This window comes from Trichoplusia ni, chromosome 21 (assembly GCF_003590095.1).
Source record: "Trichoplusia ni isolate ovarian cell line Hi5 chromosome 21, tn1, whole genome shotgun sequence".
NCBI lineage: Eukaryota > Metazoa > Arthropoda > Insecta > Lepidoptera > Noctuidae > Trichoplusia > Trichoplusia ni.
Genome location: NC_039498.1, coordinates 6,506,475 through 6,527,693, shown reverse-complemented (window position 1 = coordinate 6,527,693; position 21,219 = coordinate 6,506,475). Strand labels below are relative to the sequence as shown.

The 21,219-nt window shown below is 33.3% G+C and overlaps 1 protein-coding gene across 2 annotated transcripts; it reads right to left on the bottom strand.

Moving 5' to 3' along the window:
• Positions 1 to 5,757: 5,757 nt before the first annotated feature.
• Positions 5,758 to 21,130, bottom strand: LOC113504079 (DAZ-associated protein 2-like). 2 transcript variants are annotated; one of them, XM_026886177.1, is made up of 6 exons: positions 20,964 to 21,130; positions 14,496 to 14,588; positions 13,541 to 13,716; positions 12,040 to 12,180; positions 11,232 to 11,350; positions 5,758 to 10,528 (listed from the first exon to the last, which is right to left on the bottom strand). In XM_026886177.1, the coding sequence occupies exons 1-6, from the start codon at positions 20,977 to 20,979 to the stop codon at positions 10,519 to 10,521; spliced, it is 555 nt and encodes a 184-aa protein (XP_026741978.1). In that variant the 5' UTR covers positions 20,980 to 21,130; the 3' UTR covers positions 5,758 to 10,518. The 2 variants fall into 2 exon arrangements, with proteins under 2 accessions (XP_026741978.1, XP_026741979.1); XM_026886178.1 differs by having other exon boundaries at positions 13,541 to 13,671.
• Between the last annotated feature and the right edge of the window lie 89 nt (positions 21,131 to 21,219).

The following is a 21,219-nucleotide window of genomic DNA, read 5'->3' as shown; positions in this document are numbered from 1 at the left end:
CGCAGTGTAGTTACAGCTTTTCGGTGCTTATTAAAATAAAAATATTTATTTATATATATTATATATTGCCGTAGGCACGTCTTGGAGACATTTTAATTTTAAAATTGTGGTCATACAGAACCATCTAGTGTCGAGTAGATTTGAACTAAAGTTTGAAAACATTGACAGTAGATGGCGCTGTTAAAATAGTTGTAAGCGAATGATTTCATGTGTATGGTTGCAATAATTAATTATTCACATAACACATTCTCTCAGTGTTAGATCTGTTTCGGTGTTTAGATTTTAAGATAGGATTATAAATAAGTAAATAATATATGTATTTGAGTTGAGTCTGTCAATTTGTTAATTCTGTCTGTAATTTATTATAAAAATAAATTCTATGTATTCTTACGTTCTTTCAAAATCTTGGCACATTTATTATAATTATATTTACTACATAACTTATTTATATTATTTTCTAGACTAAGGTTAGATATAAGATAAGGATGTACATATATGAGAAAACAAAGTGGCGATGACAATAGAAACTGTAGAATAGGGAAGGGATGAAAAATCTCTTAATATTAATGCGAGGGTGGGTTAAAGATGTTAGCATAGATCGATGTTTGTGAGTGTCTTAGTAAGTTAAACTTATTTTACTAGAAACATTATTTTTCCTAGAATTTAATAGCAGAAATCATAAGTTATTTTAATTTCAAAATCGAAAAGAAACTGTCTGTCAAATTATAAAGAACTAAGTGTAAATATGTAGTGCGTGAATCTTAGAATAAAACGAAATTGCAAACAACCTTTAGATATTGATTCCACTACTAGACAACAGATGGCAGTGCGCTAGCAAAGTAGGTTAGTTTACTTTTAGCTGTGTGTAACAACAATCGCAGTGCTTCCAATTAATGTAACTAATAAATAAATAATCAGTGTTTAAAATTAAGGAAAATATATTTTCAATGTCAACATTATATAATATAAAATATAATTTCGTTGTCTTCCAAAATGGTCTTCCATAAATATATATTTTGAGTTATATGCTATATATTTATGTATAATATAAACTAGTGTTTCGAAAATTTTAGTGTTTAGAAGCAATATACTGTTCACTTTTTGATCACTTATAATGTGATACAAAATTAGTAAAACTATCCTATTATTGTTGCTATATGTAAAAATCTGTATAACCAAATAAATGGTATTGTTGTTAGTTTGTTGTTGTTTTACTTACATTTCTTATGAACATTTTATGACAAAGGTGAAGAAGAACATTATCACACCTTTGTTTTTCGGATGGGAAATTATAAAGGAATCCATTCACTTTCAGTTGAGCGGAAGGAAGTGTTAGACTTTTCCTTACTTTGCCCTTTCGGACAATCCCGCGGGTTTGGTAGCAGCTATAATTGGCTCCATAGAATATAAATACAAGACATGTGTCTTTGAGGCGCGCACGGAACACTAACTTGTATTTATGAACATATAAATTGTGCCTTACTTATTGATCTTTGGGAGAAATTATTCCACTTTTTCAAAAACAAGCAGCAACACTCCTTATCGAAATGAAAACTATTTCCCCCTTTGATTTTAAATTGAGAAAATAGTCAACAAACACTCTTGCCATTAGGCAGAGTGCACTAGACTAATTGAAATAGACAGGGCCCAGGGATAAATTTTGCTATTTACAATGGCTGATGAATGAATGGCAATTGGATTAAAATCTGAAATTATTCCCATTCTCTTAAGAATTTTGCCAACACAATAATAGGAAGTTAATTGTTTTGACCTTGTGTGTACCGTTCCGTACTGAATTTCAAGTTATTGTGTAGGAAAAGTGCTAAGTATAATCGAAATGTAATTGTCATTCATTAATCGGCTATTGTAAATAGCAGAATTGTTCTGTTACGCTGTCACGTCTAAACCACTGAACTGATTTTAATGAAATTGGTACAGAAATACCTTGAGAAAGAACACACTTTAGTTTTTACCCCGGACTTTTGAAGAGTTCTCTTGGAAACGCGATATAACCGAGCTCGACGCGGGCGAAAAGCTGGTTTTAAATAAATATGTACCTATATCTGAAATATATAAATACATTTATTATTTGTCTAGTACTCATAGTACCAAGCTTAGCAGACGTCGATCCAATTGTTGAATCTGTAGGCCCCACCTTGTTTATACTTGTTACAATAAAATTAGATTCTATCACTGGGCCAGTAAGCGATGCCATTCTTTTTTTTTTAAATGTATTTTTTTGTAACAGCTACCATGCCTGCCATAAACACAAATCCAATTTATTTCGACTATGACTGCATAAGATGCAGCCTGGTAACAAACTGACGATCAAGCAGCGGAGTCTGCTCATCCGTGGCTATGATGCTAAGGACTAGAGGGATGAGAATAGACAAACTTTTGTCCAGCTGTGGGTTATTCAAGGCTGATGTTGATGAAACAAAACCAAATAGATTTTTAATAAGTTTTATTGGAAACAAAATAATAATTATGCTATATATTGCACGTGACTCGCAAGTCTAGATCCACACTTTGAGCAAAACCCACTTTCACTTACTTATGTACCCGACAAGTTGCAGCGACTTTTAATCGCAAAGTCGACAGTGGCGCCTGTTCTTTTACACACAGTAGAAGTAAACTATTGTTGTCATTCTCACATATAGTAAATTAGACAAGATTGGTAGACAAGTTTGAACTGAACTACCTTCATATTTTCGTTAATGAATACAGACTCGTGTCTTATTGAGGCAAGAATTACTTTCATATTTTACATTTTTATATTAGTCCTCATAGATAACAAAGCAGAAGAGATATTATTCAGTCATTTTGTATGGCAATGACATTTCTATAAGTCACATGACTTTGACATGTCACTCCCATACATTTGATCAACAGCTTGACTGGTAAAAATGTTACTTCTAACGGACTTTATTACCGAAAAACTTCTTAACTTTATAATAAATTCGTGAATAAAAGAATAAGCGCCACTGTTTCACATATTTAGTTCAGATAGAAACGGATTTAAAAAATTACTGCGGATAAGAAACTTCATAGGGAATATTCGACAGAACGTCGTTAAGATAAAATCTACACACTAATAGTCGATTCATTCGACTAATTAGAACCTGTATATTCACGACAAAGTTTCGTATTAGTTTAGTCTTATAACTCGTTACTAGTCAATCTTAGGGCTTTCGTACATGACGCGACAAAAATCTCCGATATTTAACGACGGACATACAAGCATAGAGTTTTGTAACACTCGCAGCGGAGTTTAAAGTTGACGGTTATCGGATACTCGCGTTGCCTCATGTACTCAGCGCCTTAGCTTAATCATATCATCATTGCAACTCGAAATCTTAGTTGAGATAACTTTATTTATTAAAAATAGTCATATTTCCGAGCGATTACAATGACAATATGACAGCACAATTTAATTTCCCTTAAGAAAACATTTCTAAATACTACAATGGTTCAAATGATATTCGAGTAAACAGTTATAAGAAATGTTTCAAAGCATCGCTGACAGAGTTGAATTGTTATCAAATTTGTATGTATTTTTGTGTGTTATTGTAAAATTATGTTTATAACCTGCCACCACGTCTTATAGACTATCACGTGTGGAATAGAGACGCTTGACCATGCTATGTAGCGCGCTGTTTCACTTCTTCAACCGCGAAAAGACAACTCTAAGGTCTGGTAGCAGGTAGAAACATTGTTCAACCATAACGATGTTTATAAACATTCAACGAATATTCAAAGTTTACAAATATACGTATAAACCCGAATACAATTTAACAAATAATACAAAATTCATTCAAAAAGACAAAAATTCAATCTCTATAGAAAAATGTATCCGCAAATTATTATTCAGTAAAAAACATAACAAAATTAATATGACAATAGTTTGCGACACGTTTTCTTTTGACCAGACAAATGACATTTCTAGGGAGTGAACGATGACTAATGTATCTCAAATGTATGGATTATGACACTTTGAAGTCTGCACAGTTTAAACAGAACACTTTTAGTGAAATTCGTAAAAGGCCTACTTATGGCCATAGTGACTAAGTTTGGTTGTTAAAGCAGTTAAGACATTTTCACATCTGCTGAATGGCGAATGCAAACTGGGCAAAGATAAGCACTCAAGGGGTTGTTTAAGGACAAGACGACTTCGCTACAGGAAGCATAATAATCAGCGAATTTCTTCATCAATTTGAATAGATCATACATGGACACTGGGTGGAATATTATAGTCAATTTTCGCCAAGATTTTGTTACGTTTCTTTATTCCGTTTTTCCATACATTTGAGATTATAAATCAGCGTTGATACTTAGAAACGTGACTGGCCTAAGATTGATGTAATAAGATGCTTTCAATTATAAAAAAGTGAGAATTTCCTCTTTGGGGTTTTGTAAACAAAAATAAATTTCAACGTACATTGTGGTCCCTTGCATTGGGAACTTTGTACCACAGATTACTGTAGGTACCGTATTTGCGGATTTTTTAATGATTGCGCATATTAAAAGGCAATTTTTTTTAATGTTTTGATTTTAAAAGTAGTTCATATTTATCTAATCGTACATATAAAATAAATGCATTTTTATGTAGGCTTTAATTTGTAATTGAATTCAATTTCATTTTTAAAAGGAATGCTTGTTATTTAAAAAAATGTTTACAATTTATTATGCTGAAAGTTAGTCAAAGTGAAAAATAAAACTTATAGTAAAGCCAATATGAACATTTAAATTGGTCCACGCTCTTAATTAAATGCCATCAATTACTAACAAATTTTTCATAACAGATAACCCTAGATAACCCTAACACTTGAGTGTGAGCGAGAGATCCGATACAAACATTGATCAAGTGAACACTTTATAATGGCTTTACCACAGTTGGCATTTAATAAAAAAAGGTTAAAATGTTACAATCATTAATAAATCCGCAAAATCCATTCAAATAACACTCAAATCAAAACGATTTACAACTAAACCGTATAACATGATTTCATCAACAAAAAAAATGCAATATTATCAAAAAAGGCATGATACACAATTTGTAACGAAAATACTCAGTCAAATTAATGACTCTTGAGTGGAATTGAACAAGTTTTTTTAGATATACATAATATGTTGGAAAAACTTTGATTTTCTGACATACAAGCTCATGATTAAGGACTTCAGTTGAGTTTGAAACTAGGTCGGGCGAACCCGATACATATGCGTGAGCAAAACCGTTATATCATGAAAAAATCCAAATAAAATTGGTTTTCCTATACAAAATGATCGGTAGATCAAACTTTGTGTAGTAGGAACAAGATTTCTTGTAAAACCAACCCGATTATTTCATATGACAATTCTCGAATCATGAACGTCAATAGGAAGCTCTTGAATGTACAAAGATGAGAGGATCAAGTCACGTGATGTATATGATGTAATTTCTTGACATTTTAGCTGTATCTTTTAACGTTAACGATTATAGAAACATGACTTAGATAGAAGGGCAGGGAGTCAGATATAGAATAAAGACTCCAGCGAGCTCAAAGACATATTGTAACTTACAATTATTGAAGTAAATCTTCGAGAAAATCTTGCTCATTTCCACGGAAAAAGTAATTTAATAGAGAACCGTGTATTTTCGTTATATTTTGTATAACAATACATCTAATATAAAGAGAATCTACCACGCCCCGTAACATTGTTTTGGGCAAGACGACCAACTGGCTCACATTAATTCAATTCAATTCATTGTCTGTTTGCTTCTATTCGATAATTGTGATGTTTCGTACGTATTTTGAGTAGGCGTATTCAAGAACGGTTACAACGACAAGTGGCGTTTAAAAATGACTGCTGTTAGAATATAAGACTTAGCAAAGTTACCTTAGATAAGTAAGGATGCTTTGCTGTGCGTTGCTTTTGCATAGGAGGAGGACCTTGTGTCGAAATTTCAAATTTTATTGCTGTTTTTCTTTTTAACGGCTTTACAAATGTACCAATGGTTAATTGCACTTGGTCTATGCGTAAGTATGCTAACAAAACAGACAAACAATCTGGCAAGAATGTAAGTTCTTGTGGTCGGTATCACCCAAAACAATTAATAAAACCATAGTTGCCTATGAATTAAAAACTTATTATACTTGAAGTTATTTAGTTTTTGACTGTACAGTCAGTGAGGCGGACCTTTGTCATTCAATTTTATTGCACAATTAATATTGTGCAATTATGGACCTTATGGAGTTAATACTGAAGTCGTTTTTCTCTTATTTTTTTGTTGCACAATAATTGCGCAATAAAATTGAACTTCTTAAAGCCGCCTAATTTACTTTCTTTAATCTTTTCAAGTTACAGGGATATAATCCCGAAAATAATTATCTGAAGGTTAATGCGATGTAAATTAAGACTTATTTAGATGAAACAGAGCCTATATTCCTTTGCTTTTTATAATCGAATGGATTTTTATCCATAATCAGTCAAATTTAAATGCTTTTTAGAGCAATATAAGCTTTATTTCATATCAATAAGTATCAAAATACGTTGTTTAAAGTTGTAGACGTATCGCGAGTGCACTGTCAATATATTTTATAGACGGTTGTTTATTTTAAGAGTATTATCATATAAAATAGCATTAGAGAATACGAGGACGAAGTTCAATGTATTATTTTCTAGAAAATAATCACTGAATTCTGTATTTTCTATTTTTAGTTTTTTATTTAAGGACTTTTGTACACAAGGTTATTGTAGACGACTATAGGTAAGTATTTTGGTCTCCGTACGAATATAACACATCTTAGAGGTTTCGGGCTTATGTTGCCTTGTGTAAAAAAGTACTTAGAAACACGATATGATGAGATTTTTTGTATCTTTAGCTATTAATATAATTATTAGACTTTTAGTTTTTAATATAGAATTAATTCGAGTTATTGCCATTCAAGGCTTGTCTATGAGATTCATTTTTAAATTGCCCGTCTTTTAAACGCATACGTCTAAATGAAATACAACCTTTTTGTTTGGTATGGCAGCACTTTTTTTGTCAGTTTACGAGATTTTTATGGCATTTATCAAGTCATTGTTTTAAGTGTTGCCATTACATTACAAATATATTTTTATCAAGTGTTGCCATCATAGACGGGCATATAGTTACCGGCATTGCCATCCTAAATAAATCATTGCGCTGCACGTACGGGCGTGAGTAGGGACCTTACATAACAATACTATAATATAAGACGTAATATTTCGATTTACGTGAATTTCAATAAGGAGTATCACTTTCTATAATGGCTCTTAAGTGATGACTTTAAGGTCTAATTTCCCTTACCATTATATCTTACGCCATCAGTCCTACTAGGCAATGTCAAACACACTCTTTGATATTTTCATACGTACCCTTCACGCCCAAAACAGACCAACAGAAGTATATCTGTCTCGCTCACACACTCGCCTCTCACTCGCGTCACGCACAACCACTTTATATTTTTTTATTTATTTTTATAACTAACTGCGTCGACGGCTGTTTTACGATTTTTTTTTGGTAATTTTGTGCGATTTTCCTACGTTTTGAGGAATTTCTTGGCCAAAGTTTTTTGATATATTTCAAACATTTGATTTATTTAAAACTTTTACATTAAATTCCGATATTTAAGATACATTTGACTATCAAAAGATGTTCGAAGTCAATACATTTCATAGGCCACGTGCCATGTTTACTGGCTAATGACGTCACAGTCCTTCTTTTCAAGATGGCCGCCGACGCGTCTACTCTAAGTCTTACTTATGTTGTCCGGCGAGGACCGGCATTAATACTATATTGTTACAGCCGGTAGCTGTATAACATGCGATTGTATTGTTCACCGCTGTCAAGGAAAAACACACTTTTCTTTAACTTTTTTGATATTAAAGGAAGATTTTTCTATGAAAATGTGTTTTTATTTGTTTACTGGTACTTACTTACTGGGAAACATTTCATAGACGACTAAATTCGATACTTTTATGTTAAAGAGCACATATTTCCTTGCTTATTAGTTCAAATTCAATCTGAAGTAGAAAATCTTTGGTTACAGTTGATGTAATTTTAAATAAATTTTTAGATATATCGGTCAAAAAAAAATCTAGAATTTCAAAACTTGATAAAATTAGAGAGCATGTTAATACTTAATCGTCACCACAACTTCCTAAAAAAAAACCACCTAAACAGTTCCAATCGATATTAACGTAAAATTCCGTCACAATAACATTGATTGTTCTTTCAATTTCGTCAATTCACAAAGGATTTTAAACCTTACATAGTTAATCCAGTGTTGTTTATAACTCAACAACGGGTTTAGGACCTTTTAGACACAAACATTTGAAATTTCAATCCTCTTTCGTATTCTATGTTGATGGAAAGGCAATCTCCTTATCATAAGTGATTTTAGACCTTATTGCATGCTCAATAAAGGCGTTTTCCCTAAAGCGGCGAGCAAAACGAACGCGCGTACATCACAGTGATATAACGGGCTAATACACCGACGAAGTGACATGCACTGACATATATATTAGATATATTATATGTTTGGGAGACTTTCTCACGCGAGTAAAATATATAGTGATAAACTCTGTAAGGGGAAAAGATTTATGTTATTGGAGAGGGACTTTTCGGAGCTGGTATTATAACATAAAACTTATATATTAATTGAAGGATACAAGGACAATTGTTTGTTGTATTTCGAATGTAGAAAGTCTGACAACCAGTCTTACTAAGGGGTATCGTGTTGACCAAGTAAAGCACTGGTACTTAGCTAACTTACTGGTACTTAGGTTAGACTGGAAGCCGACCCCAACATAGTTGGGTGAGGGCTAGAATGATATCCCTAGCCTGAATATTTTTTGCAAATGTAATGTTTATCATATTTGGTTCTCTATACAAGACTAGATGTGAGGCAGAGATGACGTAATAAACCTAAATTCGTCCATTAGAACTGACAACTCATTATTAAGAAACAAGTCGAAGCCTTTGCCCAGCAGTGGGACATTTAAGGCAAGTAATACACATAACACCAGCAGGACAATTAATATCAACTGAGAAAACCCACTATATAAATCACAGTACGTTAAAAAGTCATCCATGTTAATTTGAAAGATGTTTGTAAGGAAATAAAGTTATTTATACACGTACCAACGCAAGACTTACTACTCCCAGCTTAAGTGTCACAACTATAGCAATACACACTCATTAAAGCTCGCATTACACGCAGCGGACAATAAAGTCGACGTGAAACGGATACTAGCATTGCCACATGTACAAAGAGCCTTATAATCTTTAGATACAAGCATCTTTAAGCATCTTTAGATCACTTTTGCTACAAAAAGTTCAAACAAACAATGCCTGAAGTTATTGTTATCACTTTCTTGCAATATGAAAGAAATGTTGAGAAATATATTCAGACAATGTTCAATTTAAATAATTTTGTAGATTTATATTATTTTTGTTGTTAAGATATTGAAATATAATATTACAGGTGTGAAAGAGAGATGTAGATCATGTGTCTCGCTTCGACACTAAACTATCATATTACTAAGACGCGGCTGTAATTTACGTAGTTTGTCAAAATATTGTTGATAAATTAACTTTTGGCTTTTAAAGTCGTAGTGGTATTATGTAAATAGCAAAAGCAACGACTTCGCAATTTTAGATTATATTTTGACAGCGTTTTAGCTTTAATTTCGCTGTCCCGTCGCGTTTGTTAGATAATACCGCCCGATTTTAGAAATTTTTAATTATATTTATGTTATATTTGTATCCTAGCAACAAAAATATATATAAAAACAAATACATACATACATGCACTTGTATAAAGATTCATATATTAAGTGTTTACGAATAAATATTAGTTAAAATACTTTTTTTATTGGAAAAATAATGTACGGATCGTACAGAGAGGTCTACCGCGTAACACGGTGTTTTAATCACAGCGGATATTGGGCTAGACGACCGATTAAAACCGGATATATATGATATACATTGCTTGCTTGATACTAAGTCTAATTAACATGGCTATGTATACGAAAATGAGATTCAACAGTTTAAATTTCTATCACAATTAAATATATACTACTTATATTTTAGTTGCAAGCGTAAAAAAGGAGAATTTTTCAACAAAACTTAAGTAATACTTTTGAGTTTATAATATTTGCTTAAAATAACTTATATATAAATATTGAAGTCAACTAAATGACTATCGGTCGCCTACCAATTAATTAGTCGCTATGACGAAGCTTAGAGTACGAATAATTTCATCCAGAATGAATAATATTCAAGAATACTCCTAACAGAATGAATACATAGGTAATTCATGAACGAATATACATTATAGAATGAATATTCATTCTAGAAAAGGTGTCAGCTTGAATATTCTTTACAGACTGAATAGTGTATTCATGAATATTCATTCGAGAATGAATACATATTCATACTCTAAGGTGTAAGGCATCAAACGTACTGCTGGCGTGCGATGTCCAACGTCGGATTTGGGAGCGATGATTTATTTAACGCCACCTGAAATATTGTTTATGCATATTGATATTTTGTTTTTGAAAATTATTTTATTGTAGTTGCTTTGCAACAAAGTTACAATAGTATTAGTTATGCACCAAAAACATACATCTGACTTCAAAAAAAAATTGGTTCATCCAGTAAAACCTCCTCCTTTCTAAAGTCGGTTAAAAATATAAAACAGTGTTTGCCAGACCCATCTTGAATGCAAAAAGCATTCAGCGAAGGCGGCAGTTACGTAAAGTTTCTAATGAATTACATCAAGACTAGAGATAGAGATCAAGAGATGTTTCAAAGTTATTAGCTGGCTAGTTTGAGTGTAGAAATTAAGGGAATGTAACATGTAATGAAAGGTAACATTCCCTTTATATTTTAACTTTATTAATAAGGTTAGCTTATCAAATAAAGGCTTTTAATATTCTATCGATTTGTTAATTGAAATAAATGTTAAAAGTAAATTTTGCATTAAATTAATTCATTAAAAAAAGCGATTCCCGCAGTAAGGAATTTCCATGCAAAAAGACACCCAGACTCAGAACAAGCATTCGTGGATCACAAATGCTTGTCGCACGCGGGAATCGAACCCGCGATACGTCGCGCACAGTGGGTCTGAACCACTCGGCTACTTGATATTTCCATAACTACTACCTTACAGTGTTGTAGTTAGTGTTGTATGAGCTACGTGTGAGTTGTGTAGGGTACTCACAGCACTTGGTGCGGCTGTATGGCGGCGAGGTGCGCGGGCGAGGGCGGCACGCCGGGCGGCGCGGGCGGCAGCAGCGTCTGCGCCAGGCCCTCGAAACGACCGCCCGCCTCGAAACCGTTCTGGTCAGGCATACATACATAGGTCAATTATACAGTTAAGTACGACAGCAAGACTACCACGTCAAAGGTCTCGAGATCGTTGTAAGGCACGTACAGACATTTGGAATAGTGTGTGCGTTTAAGTATTAAAATATCATAGCTTCAGTCTTTCAGAAAGAGCGTAAAAATGTGGGTTGTGCGACTGATCTTTCTACGGTCATCTCAGATTGCTGTCCCAGAGAGCTTTAAGGCTCAATGTGTGTAAGAAAAGATGCCTTGGAAACTATAAACGGCGTTAAGTTTGAACCATATACAGTGAAAAGATATTGGAACCAGAGGGCTGTCTACTTGTTTGACCTTACAATGTAGGTATTTTTTTTATGTAACCTACTGTGTCTCACTTCTGGGCAAAAGCCTGTCCCCAAATCTTTCCATGATTCTCTGTTATAAGCAGTATTAAAAAAGCGTAAAAAGCGATTATCCGGTCCCTACTTCATAACATGAGCACAATGTTGTCGTTTTTCCTATATTCCTGCTTTATGTTTACAATTAATGTTTCTTCTATTTTGCCGAATGTATCTATGTAACAGTATCTAACTTAAAAGACGTACATACTAACCTTTAAACCTGTAAGCTTCTCAAAATGCCAAAAAAATCTACCTATTTCGTCTTTTTGGCTTCTGACACGATAGTATTGAAGTAATACATACGGGTAGCATGATAGTAGGCCGCAGGGGCTGGATGGAGGGCTGCACGGCTGTCGGATAGTACGGGTAGTACTGCACTGGGTAGCCGATGTATCCCGGGTAGCCGGCCGCGGCCGCGTACATGGCCGCTGCTGGGCTGTACATCTGGAGAAAACGAAATAGGTTAGAATGTGAATACATGCGGGTGTGAAGTATTAACTACGACCCAACTGTCGAGTGTATTGACATATGCGATGATTATACAACGCTACCGACAATGCTGTCAGCGAGGCTAAGTTGGCAGTCATTCTCAAAGCCTTTGCCATGTTGAGATAAAGAATTATGGGCAATTCATCATTCGGATTCCAATCTAATCGGATTCAGCTAAGTACCACTGTTTTACAAGGAGCTCCTATCTGATCTCTTCAACTCAGTTACCTGGGCAACACGATAGCCCTTAGTTACGACAGGTTGTCAAATATCTAGCTTCTGACTACCTGTAACGACTGTCAAAGATGCATGAATAACAGCCGGGAGTCCGGGACCTAAAATTTAGCGTGCCTTCCGAAACACGGAGGAACTCGTTATGACAAAGATGGTCAAACATTTACAGACCAACCGCGACAATCGTACTTAAGCTGTGATCGATCCACTTATGCAGTTGTCTTGGTTTTGCAGTTACAGAATTAACAAAATATGCAACTACCCACTGCATTCTATTTTAGAATCGTAGTAAATCTTAGTGTAGGCGACACATGTGGATAATAAGGTGTGTGGGCTGGTTCCTCTTATTTATTAAGTAACAGATGCAAGAATGCTGTTATTGTTGGCACATGTTTTTAATGACCTATATTTGTATTCATGAATGAATATTAAGTTTACATTTTTTTTGTGTGTACAGCTTGTCTCAAGGACGAGTTTACTATGAATACAAATTACATGTGTTCAAAAATGTATGACACATTTAATGGTTTTCTGTCAAGAACTTTTTCGGGTAGGCAGTTGAAGTTTTCATAGATGAAGTATTTCTGTTGTCAGTACAACAACAAATTATAAATGTGTTGATCGAGGTTAAGCGACGCTTGCTACTTTTTCTTTTGGTTTTTCTACCTAGCTCTCTTATAATGTAATTTATTAGCAGTGATGGGCTTGTTGTGTTGTGTACCAGATCCCGGAATTCTTTGAATTCATGTGCGTATAGTAATTATCACTTGCTGGAAACGGTGCATAAAATAATCGACGAAACCACACCCTAGCATTTGTCTGAGGTATTTTTAGACAAATAACATTTATGCTTACAAACAAAACAATAGAACCGACTTCAAATTAAAAACGACTGACCAAAATTGATGAACTATTTCACGTTCAATTAAAAAAGGATGAACAATATCGGTTCATTCAAGAATCCAACACAAAATGTATTCTAAACCTCCTCGTCCACTGGGAGGGTTGTCTTTAATTCATCCCGGAACTGCTACTCAGGGCCTACAAACACTCAGAGCTAAACAAACACAGTATATCTCACCGGTAACTGCTGGCTCAAGGCCGGGATGGCCTGGTGGTGTTGCAGCTGTTCATACGGCGGCGGAGCGTACACACCGCCCGCGCCCGCGCCGGCGCCCCCGAACGTGACGCCGTAGGGGGAGCCACCGGCCACTGTGACGTCACGAGTTACATATTGAGGGGTCATATGATAATGATCTGTTGACATAATATTGTATAGGTAGGAGTATTTTTTGTTAAACAGCCATGCTTGTGAAACCTAGATTGATGTTGGGAAGAAGATGTATGAACATAATTTCCTTGAGAAGTGATATAAAATTAAAAGAACTTAGTAGAAATCTAACATGAAAATTGTATAAAAAAAACTCTGATTAATGTTTGAAAAAACTCAAGTAAACAATTAAGGAAGGTCTGCTGTTTTTCACGGAACTCACCGAATACACTCTTTGTATATCTTTTATTAAAACTAAAATCGAAAACTAGACAAGAGCTATTCAAAACTTATCTCTGTATCTTAGGTACTCGCAGCTAAGCAAAAACCGCCTTTCTAACCATTACAGTTACTAATATAATTATTATCGTGGGAGCGAGACAGCGTTTTACTTTGTGTATCGCGACATCTTGCTTCCACAACTACAAGATTCTTAAGATGTAGCAGGTTGCTAAAATACTGAAAAACTTTTAAATTATGCAACGGTTTACTCACGCGTATTTATAGTTTTTATCGGGATTACTTGACTAGCTTCGGAGCCAACCGTAGACCCTAACTCGCGGCCCCGACCCCGCGTAAAATCATTTAAAGACTCCGGTGGGTCCGAAACTAGTCAGGCAATTTAGATTAATAAAATACGCGTGACTTAAACTAAAAACCATTGCATCATTTAATAAAGAATCATCCTCACAAAATATACCTAGACTGCAAGACCTAAGAAACTAATAGTAAGTGCCATGGTACTTAGTAACTACACTACACGTACCTCCATATTGGGGCGCAGCCTGATGAGGCGGCGCCGGCAGGAACGGGCCCTGCGGCGGCTGGGGCTGGGGGTAAGCGCCCAGCGGCGGTGTAACTGCAACAACTCGATCGTTCTAATAGTGCACAACACTAGACAACGTCGCGCGCAACACTCTGAGGGCACATCACTAGTGTACAATAATTTTGATGTCGGGTAGCTCAATATTTAAATTTAACGGTTATGATTGACAGTTGATAGCTGCTCGGATTTCAATTTGTTTCGATTTTTTTGCTTGTGAAGACGAAGGTAAAGACATAATTGTTATCTTTTCAAAAGGTGGAGGTTATTTTGTTTCACTGTATATTTATAACAAAAGAGTTGTAACCCCTCACATGTCTATAATTAGTTGTATAATATCCATTGTCTTACGTATGTTTACGAAAGGTTAAGGTCAATATCTGTTCTAGAATTGTTAATAAAAATGTTGCATGAAAACTCGAGATATCTGACGAAAATTTTTAATTGTATCATAATCCTTTAAGTAGTAAACTGGGTCACGCAACTTATTTCGGGTTCAAGTGGTTTTTAAAAGAATTTGCAGCAAATGTGATCTTATGTGGGTTCTCTTTATATTTTTACTAGTAAGCCCCAATATCAGATAAAATAAAGTAAGTAGGTTTCGTGCTTATACCCTTTGAGGATGTTTTTTTTGGTTTCTTCCTTTTCAGCTGAGAAATCAATTGTTTATCTTTAAATTTAAAATTCTGAAAACGTCTTATATCCTGCTTATTGATTTATAACCGAACTCCATATGAGAAGGCAATATAATATTTACTATCAAACTACCCAAATAATCTGAAAGTTTCCAATAAATAGTGATGTGGTGATGCTCAGAATATCGCACGCGAGTATCGCGCGATGCGCGCCTCAACCCAAGCCCGAGCATTCACGCTTGACGCAGCGGTGGTATCATACCTGGCAACACTGCTATAGCTGTCATAACGCTGTCAGATTGACAGATTTCAAAAACATTTAAAAACTGTAGTTTTACAAGTGTGGAAAATAAAGAAATTTCTCGTTTTTACATATCTACGTAGGAATGCAAAAATGAGTTTTTGTTTCAACTATAGCAATGTTTTTAGTATGACAAGAACGTGGGTGAAACAATTTGATTGCTTTTAATTTTTTTTTAGACAATATTTAGACTGAAAAAAAATCTGCCATGATTATTTACTTTACTGTTTTTTATTTCATATTTCACCCTCGCAATTATTCACATACGCCAATGTTAACGACAAGCGATGCCCATACAACGCGTAACCACATAACAGAGATCTTCAAAAACGGGACGTCCTTGAAAACCCCGTCAGCGTGGCGACAACACTTCGGATCGAAACGTGAATATTTTACGAAAAAAATATTTAAACTTTCGAACCGAAATAAAAAATACAGTAAATTTGGTAGGCGGAGTTATTGTTTCAACATTATATGTGAGTGTTGAAGGCCTACCAAATTAGTTATTTACAATGCATTCCTTATTTTTAATGGTCACCCTAGCCGGACTGATTATATGAAGATTGTAGCACAACTCAACTTGAAAATGATAATGTGACCATCATTTAAGTAAAAGACACGACTATTTTGTTTTTCTTTTTTCTAAAATATAGGAATATCCATATAATCAGTGTATTCATTTCAAGCCTTGTGCAGATAAGCTAGTGTGACCATCCAAACGTATTTTCATTAAGAAAATTCTTAAATAACAAAACAATCATCACACAATAAGGAACCTTTTTAAAAAGTACAATATTTATTTATATTACAACTATGAACTTCGAGGGTGATTCATTTGGTACTTCATTGTTTTTTTTTATTAATTCTTTTTTTTTACAAAGTTCAGAGTCATAGAAACGATCGCAAAACGACCAACGTGTATACATGATGTGAACATTCCTTGAAATAAAAAAATATATTTATATTCTATTCATTAACTAACTATTCAACAGTGTACCAAGATTTTTTGTTGATTCATATTAAATTTTCTTTAAAGTAATTTTGCTGTTTATCTAAAAAGCATATTGATGCAGGAAAAGCAAAGAAAAAACAAACTAAAATGAGCTATGATATCAGTGCGTTGAAGGACACAGAAGCATGCAGTGACAACACAAAAAAAATACTAAAACTTAACCTACACATGCAACAACATACACGACAAAATACAAAAAAAAATAACAGAAAAAAACTAGATTAAAAACACTAAACATCAAACGAATAACTACGTCACAAGCGACAAACAAAACGTTTCACACATGCCTGACAAAAAAAACCGCTGCTAAAAAACAGCAAAATTCTTTTTTTTTTTATTAAAAATGACCTCAAAAAAACCTGGTAGTCCCTCACCTAAACATTAATAACTAAAACACCACTACCGAAAAGGATGCCGTTTAACCCACAAACTTTTCAATAAGGTAGACACAAAATACTTGTAAGGTAAGCTTAATTTATTATTATATTGCAACAAGCAGATTCCCGCTATATCTCATGATATAACAGGAAACGGAAACGTATTTTAAACGGCTGTGAATTAACAATTAACAAAATTTCAGAATCTCCGGATCCCTGAAAAGACTCGAACCGATAAGAAAAGACCAAAAATATATTTTAGGAAAGAAAAAAATTATAAAAATATGTGGTTCCTGTTAAATGGTGTTCATAATTAGATTAAGTTCGTGTTTAGTGTTCTTTCTAACGCCGCGTTCGGCATATTTCCCTGTCCTTCAATAAGCTTATTGCATGCATTATTGCCTGTAACAGCCGGTTGAGATGTTAAAGGCAATATCAGATAGAAACATAGCACCAAATACCACAAAAAACATAAACTTGGCAATTTTTTTTCAACCAAAAATTTAAAAAAAACTTTTTTGTTTGTTTCTTGGTGCTATATTCCATAAACACTTATTTCTATACACACACGCACTAACAATGTGTCATTCCTGTTAACATATTGATTTTATTTTGACATAGAATCCTTGAATATCTAAAATATAATAATAAGAATTATCGGCAAGGATTAAACGTCAAATTTTAGACCACGTATCGGATAGATACTAAATCTAAAACGATTGTTAAACATATCTGTGTAATTTAAACATACAACTAGAAAAATTGGCATTAATTGGATATTTTTTCTTTCAATGAGGTATTCAATTTTTTTTTATTATTCAATTAATACCAATTTCACCATCACCTTACATAGAAATGTCTACAAAAATACATTTGTAGGCATTGAGATAAATTGCTAAATAGGATGTTAATGTTAAGGAAAACCAAAAATATTTTACTAAAAATTGGATTGAATTAGTTTTTTTTCCTATTTTGCATTTTATTTAATCGGGTTAGTAATAAACACACAATCTTAACAATTATGGATGCGACTTTTACCTTTTCAATTATTTGATATGATAATTTACAGTTTCAAGTAAAAGTTGCATCACTTGGTCAGTAACAAAAATAGCTAGCTTTTTTGTGCCATTGTAACTAGACCCTGAAATAAATCAAGAATCTAGAACAAAATAAATAAATGACGAAGTATTTTATTATTCTGGTTTTTATTTTACCGTCATTTATTTACATTAAACATTATTACTAAAAAGTTAGCTTAATCTATAAGAAAAAAACGAAAATAAAACAAACACAAGTCATCCCTATTTATAAAGTTTTATAATAATAGGGAAGCTTAATAAACAATGAGGCAAAATATTGATTTAATTTGTATTTTTTTAATTAAAATGAAATAATTTAAAAAATAGTACAAAAAAATTGCCCCAATGTTTCGTTAAGTGCACTGAACTAGCAATAATCATTACTGGTTAATTTCTAATAAATTAAATTTTGAATCAAAATCACAAAACACCCAATTAACACCAGTAATAATCACAACTTAAAATTAGTGTTAAAAAAAATAAGCTGTGAACTAAATGTCGAAAATAAATAAAAAAACAAAAAACAATAGCTATGACACATTTATAAAGGAAAAGAGTCCATCGTTATGAGGAATTAAAAAAAATATGAGATGGATTCTCAGTGACTTAGGACAACTTATTTTTTTAAGACATGTTAACTAAAAACCATCAAGCAAATATGTTTTTTTTCTTTTACCACATATCCAGGACTACATACAAATATGATCAAGCCAAAGATATCTACTGTACAGCCAACCATTTAGCTTCATGTCATCGTCCATGCGGATATGTGATATTCATAAGCAAGGGTTTTCTAGAAAAAACTGCGAAAAGGGAGGATATTGTCAAACATAAATACTTGATGATCTGTATCAAAAACATAATATTGACTAGGCTGCTGTAATTTTTGTCTCAGATAAAACATTAAGAAAAATTAGGTTGGTTTTAAGCTTTCATAAAATTTGCAGAACTAAGATTATAATGAAAATTGATAGTCTAAATCCGAAAAAAGGTCAGAATAGTCAAAATCAATTAAGTCAAATGATAATTCTACTATTAGAAAACATCATGTGTTCAAAGTGCAGTCTGTGTACTTTTTAGTCAATTATATTGAACAACTTAGATATTTTTTTTATATTGTTGCAAAAGAAATCCATATCACTCAGGAGTGACCTATTTATAGTGAAGACCTATTTCTTTAATTTTGATTTTTTGATAAAATATTTTTTCGTTAACTTGTATCATCATACAAGTTGATGAAAATGCAGAGAAAATTCATACAAGTTCATTAAAAATTATTATATTAATTATATTACAGCAACCTAACCAAAATGGGTTACAATCGAATCAATAACACATACGATCGTCCACACGCCGATACGCACATATCATATATTTGTCTCTCTTTTACTATGTTCCAAAAAAAAAGAAAAATAAAGAAAGAAAAATTCTATATGATTTCATTACATGATAGCGATTAGTTGGCTGCAGCGCGGAGACTGCGCTGGCGGACTCGCGGCTCCTGTAGAGGTGGGGGTGGCGTCTGGGACGGGAGGGTGTAGGTAACTTTGTATTATCATCATGTCTTATAAGCCACGCAAGAGTCAATATGTCTTTGGTCAGAGAAAAATACCTTACGTACTGGTGACGGGATTGTCTAAGTTTTTATTTCTTTGATGAGCAAAATTTATAGCCAATTAGATACATTTTTGTTTAAATAAAAATGTGTCAGTATCTCAGAATACAATGTACATAAATTTAATCATTAAATAATTTTGATTGATTTGATGAAAACCAATTTTGATTCTGTATTTTTCAAGTCACCAACAAGCAAGATATTTCTCAGTTTTCTTCAAGATTGGTCACCAATAACTCAAAGTATGACCTATGGGTACCTATTTAATAGACAATTTGACTCAGTGTGCAGCCAGCCTTATTTTCTCTATGGCCTCAAGTTTTATGTTTTTTTTTGACACATGTATTATCCATACAGTCCGTGTCTTTGAAATATACATAAAATTTGTATATTTGAAAACATAATGAAACTATGAAGCTTATTATATATTTGGATGCTCATTCTGACATTTGTAACGCCACCAAGGTTGTATACTTATATTTGATAATGGGGTTAACATAACATGGACAATATGGACATTAGAGTGACATGTTTTCACATGTTCCGCAGATGAGAAATGTTTAGGTAGTTTTAAGACATCAGTTATATTCTTTTGTAAACAAACATACATACAACGCTTGAACTACAATCATGGAGGATTTATTCAATTTAATTCAAGGGTATAACAGATATTAAAGTAAATTCAATATTAAATTTATGTAATGATTGCGAAATAATGTATTTATGCATTTAATCACGTAAATGGTATACGAAATCGATGATTGATTCATGATTTAATATTTAAATCATTCTTGAATGCAACAAATGCGTGATTTCTGCATTAATAATCGCACATTTAAATTATATATTGGTGTGCTAAAATATTCAAGTACCCTATTAAGATTCCGTTGTATAATACAATGACCTACTTCTCGAAATAAAAGATTTAATCATTACAGCTTCGGGTATGATAATAAGTGAATGAATAACTACCGTATTTTTCTAATCAGAATTACAGCCCATATGTTCATTAATCCGCTATGATATTTGATCAAAAGCTGGATAATGGTTTCAGCAAGCGGCCGGTAGAGAATTGGGGGCTTATGATTCAGTTCTAGAGATGAATGGACCTATAATTAGAACATGAAAATACCGCCTTGCAAATCTTAGGGGTGGCAACCATCTTGAATTTATATCGCAAGTATCGATCTACCGCGCCACACTTTGATAATATTCTTTCATCTGATCTAACGCGAAATAACCCCTGTTAGACGTATTAACTTAACGTCCGGGGATTAAATCATTGTTTTATTAGCGAAAACTAGTATTTCAAGGCCCTGCCGTGACGTTACACATGTCAAAACGTAATATAATAAAAGAACAAAGAAAATATTAAATCAACTGTATAAATACCTTTTTTGTCTGCCATTTATATAATAACTATATAATTATTATTTTTAACTTTAATATTTCGCGTATGGCTGCGAGAAATACAGGAAATTCGCAATCAAACTTAGACGCAGTCGCAGCAAACGCTTCGCAACGATTCTCGCAACGACAACTAGTGATTTCAATAGTGTTGTCGGCTGACATTCGATTTGACAATCAGAAATAGTAATATTTTGTAGTCGATTAAAATATAAATTAGAACGCTTTAACGATTTCACAT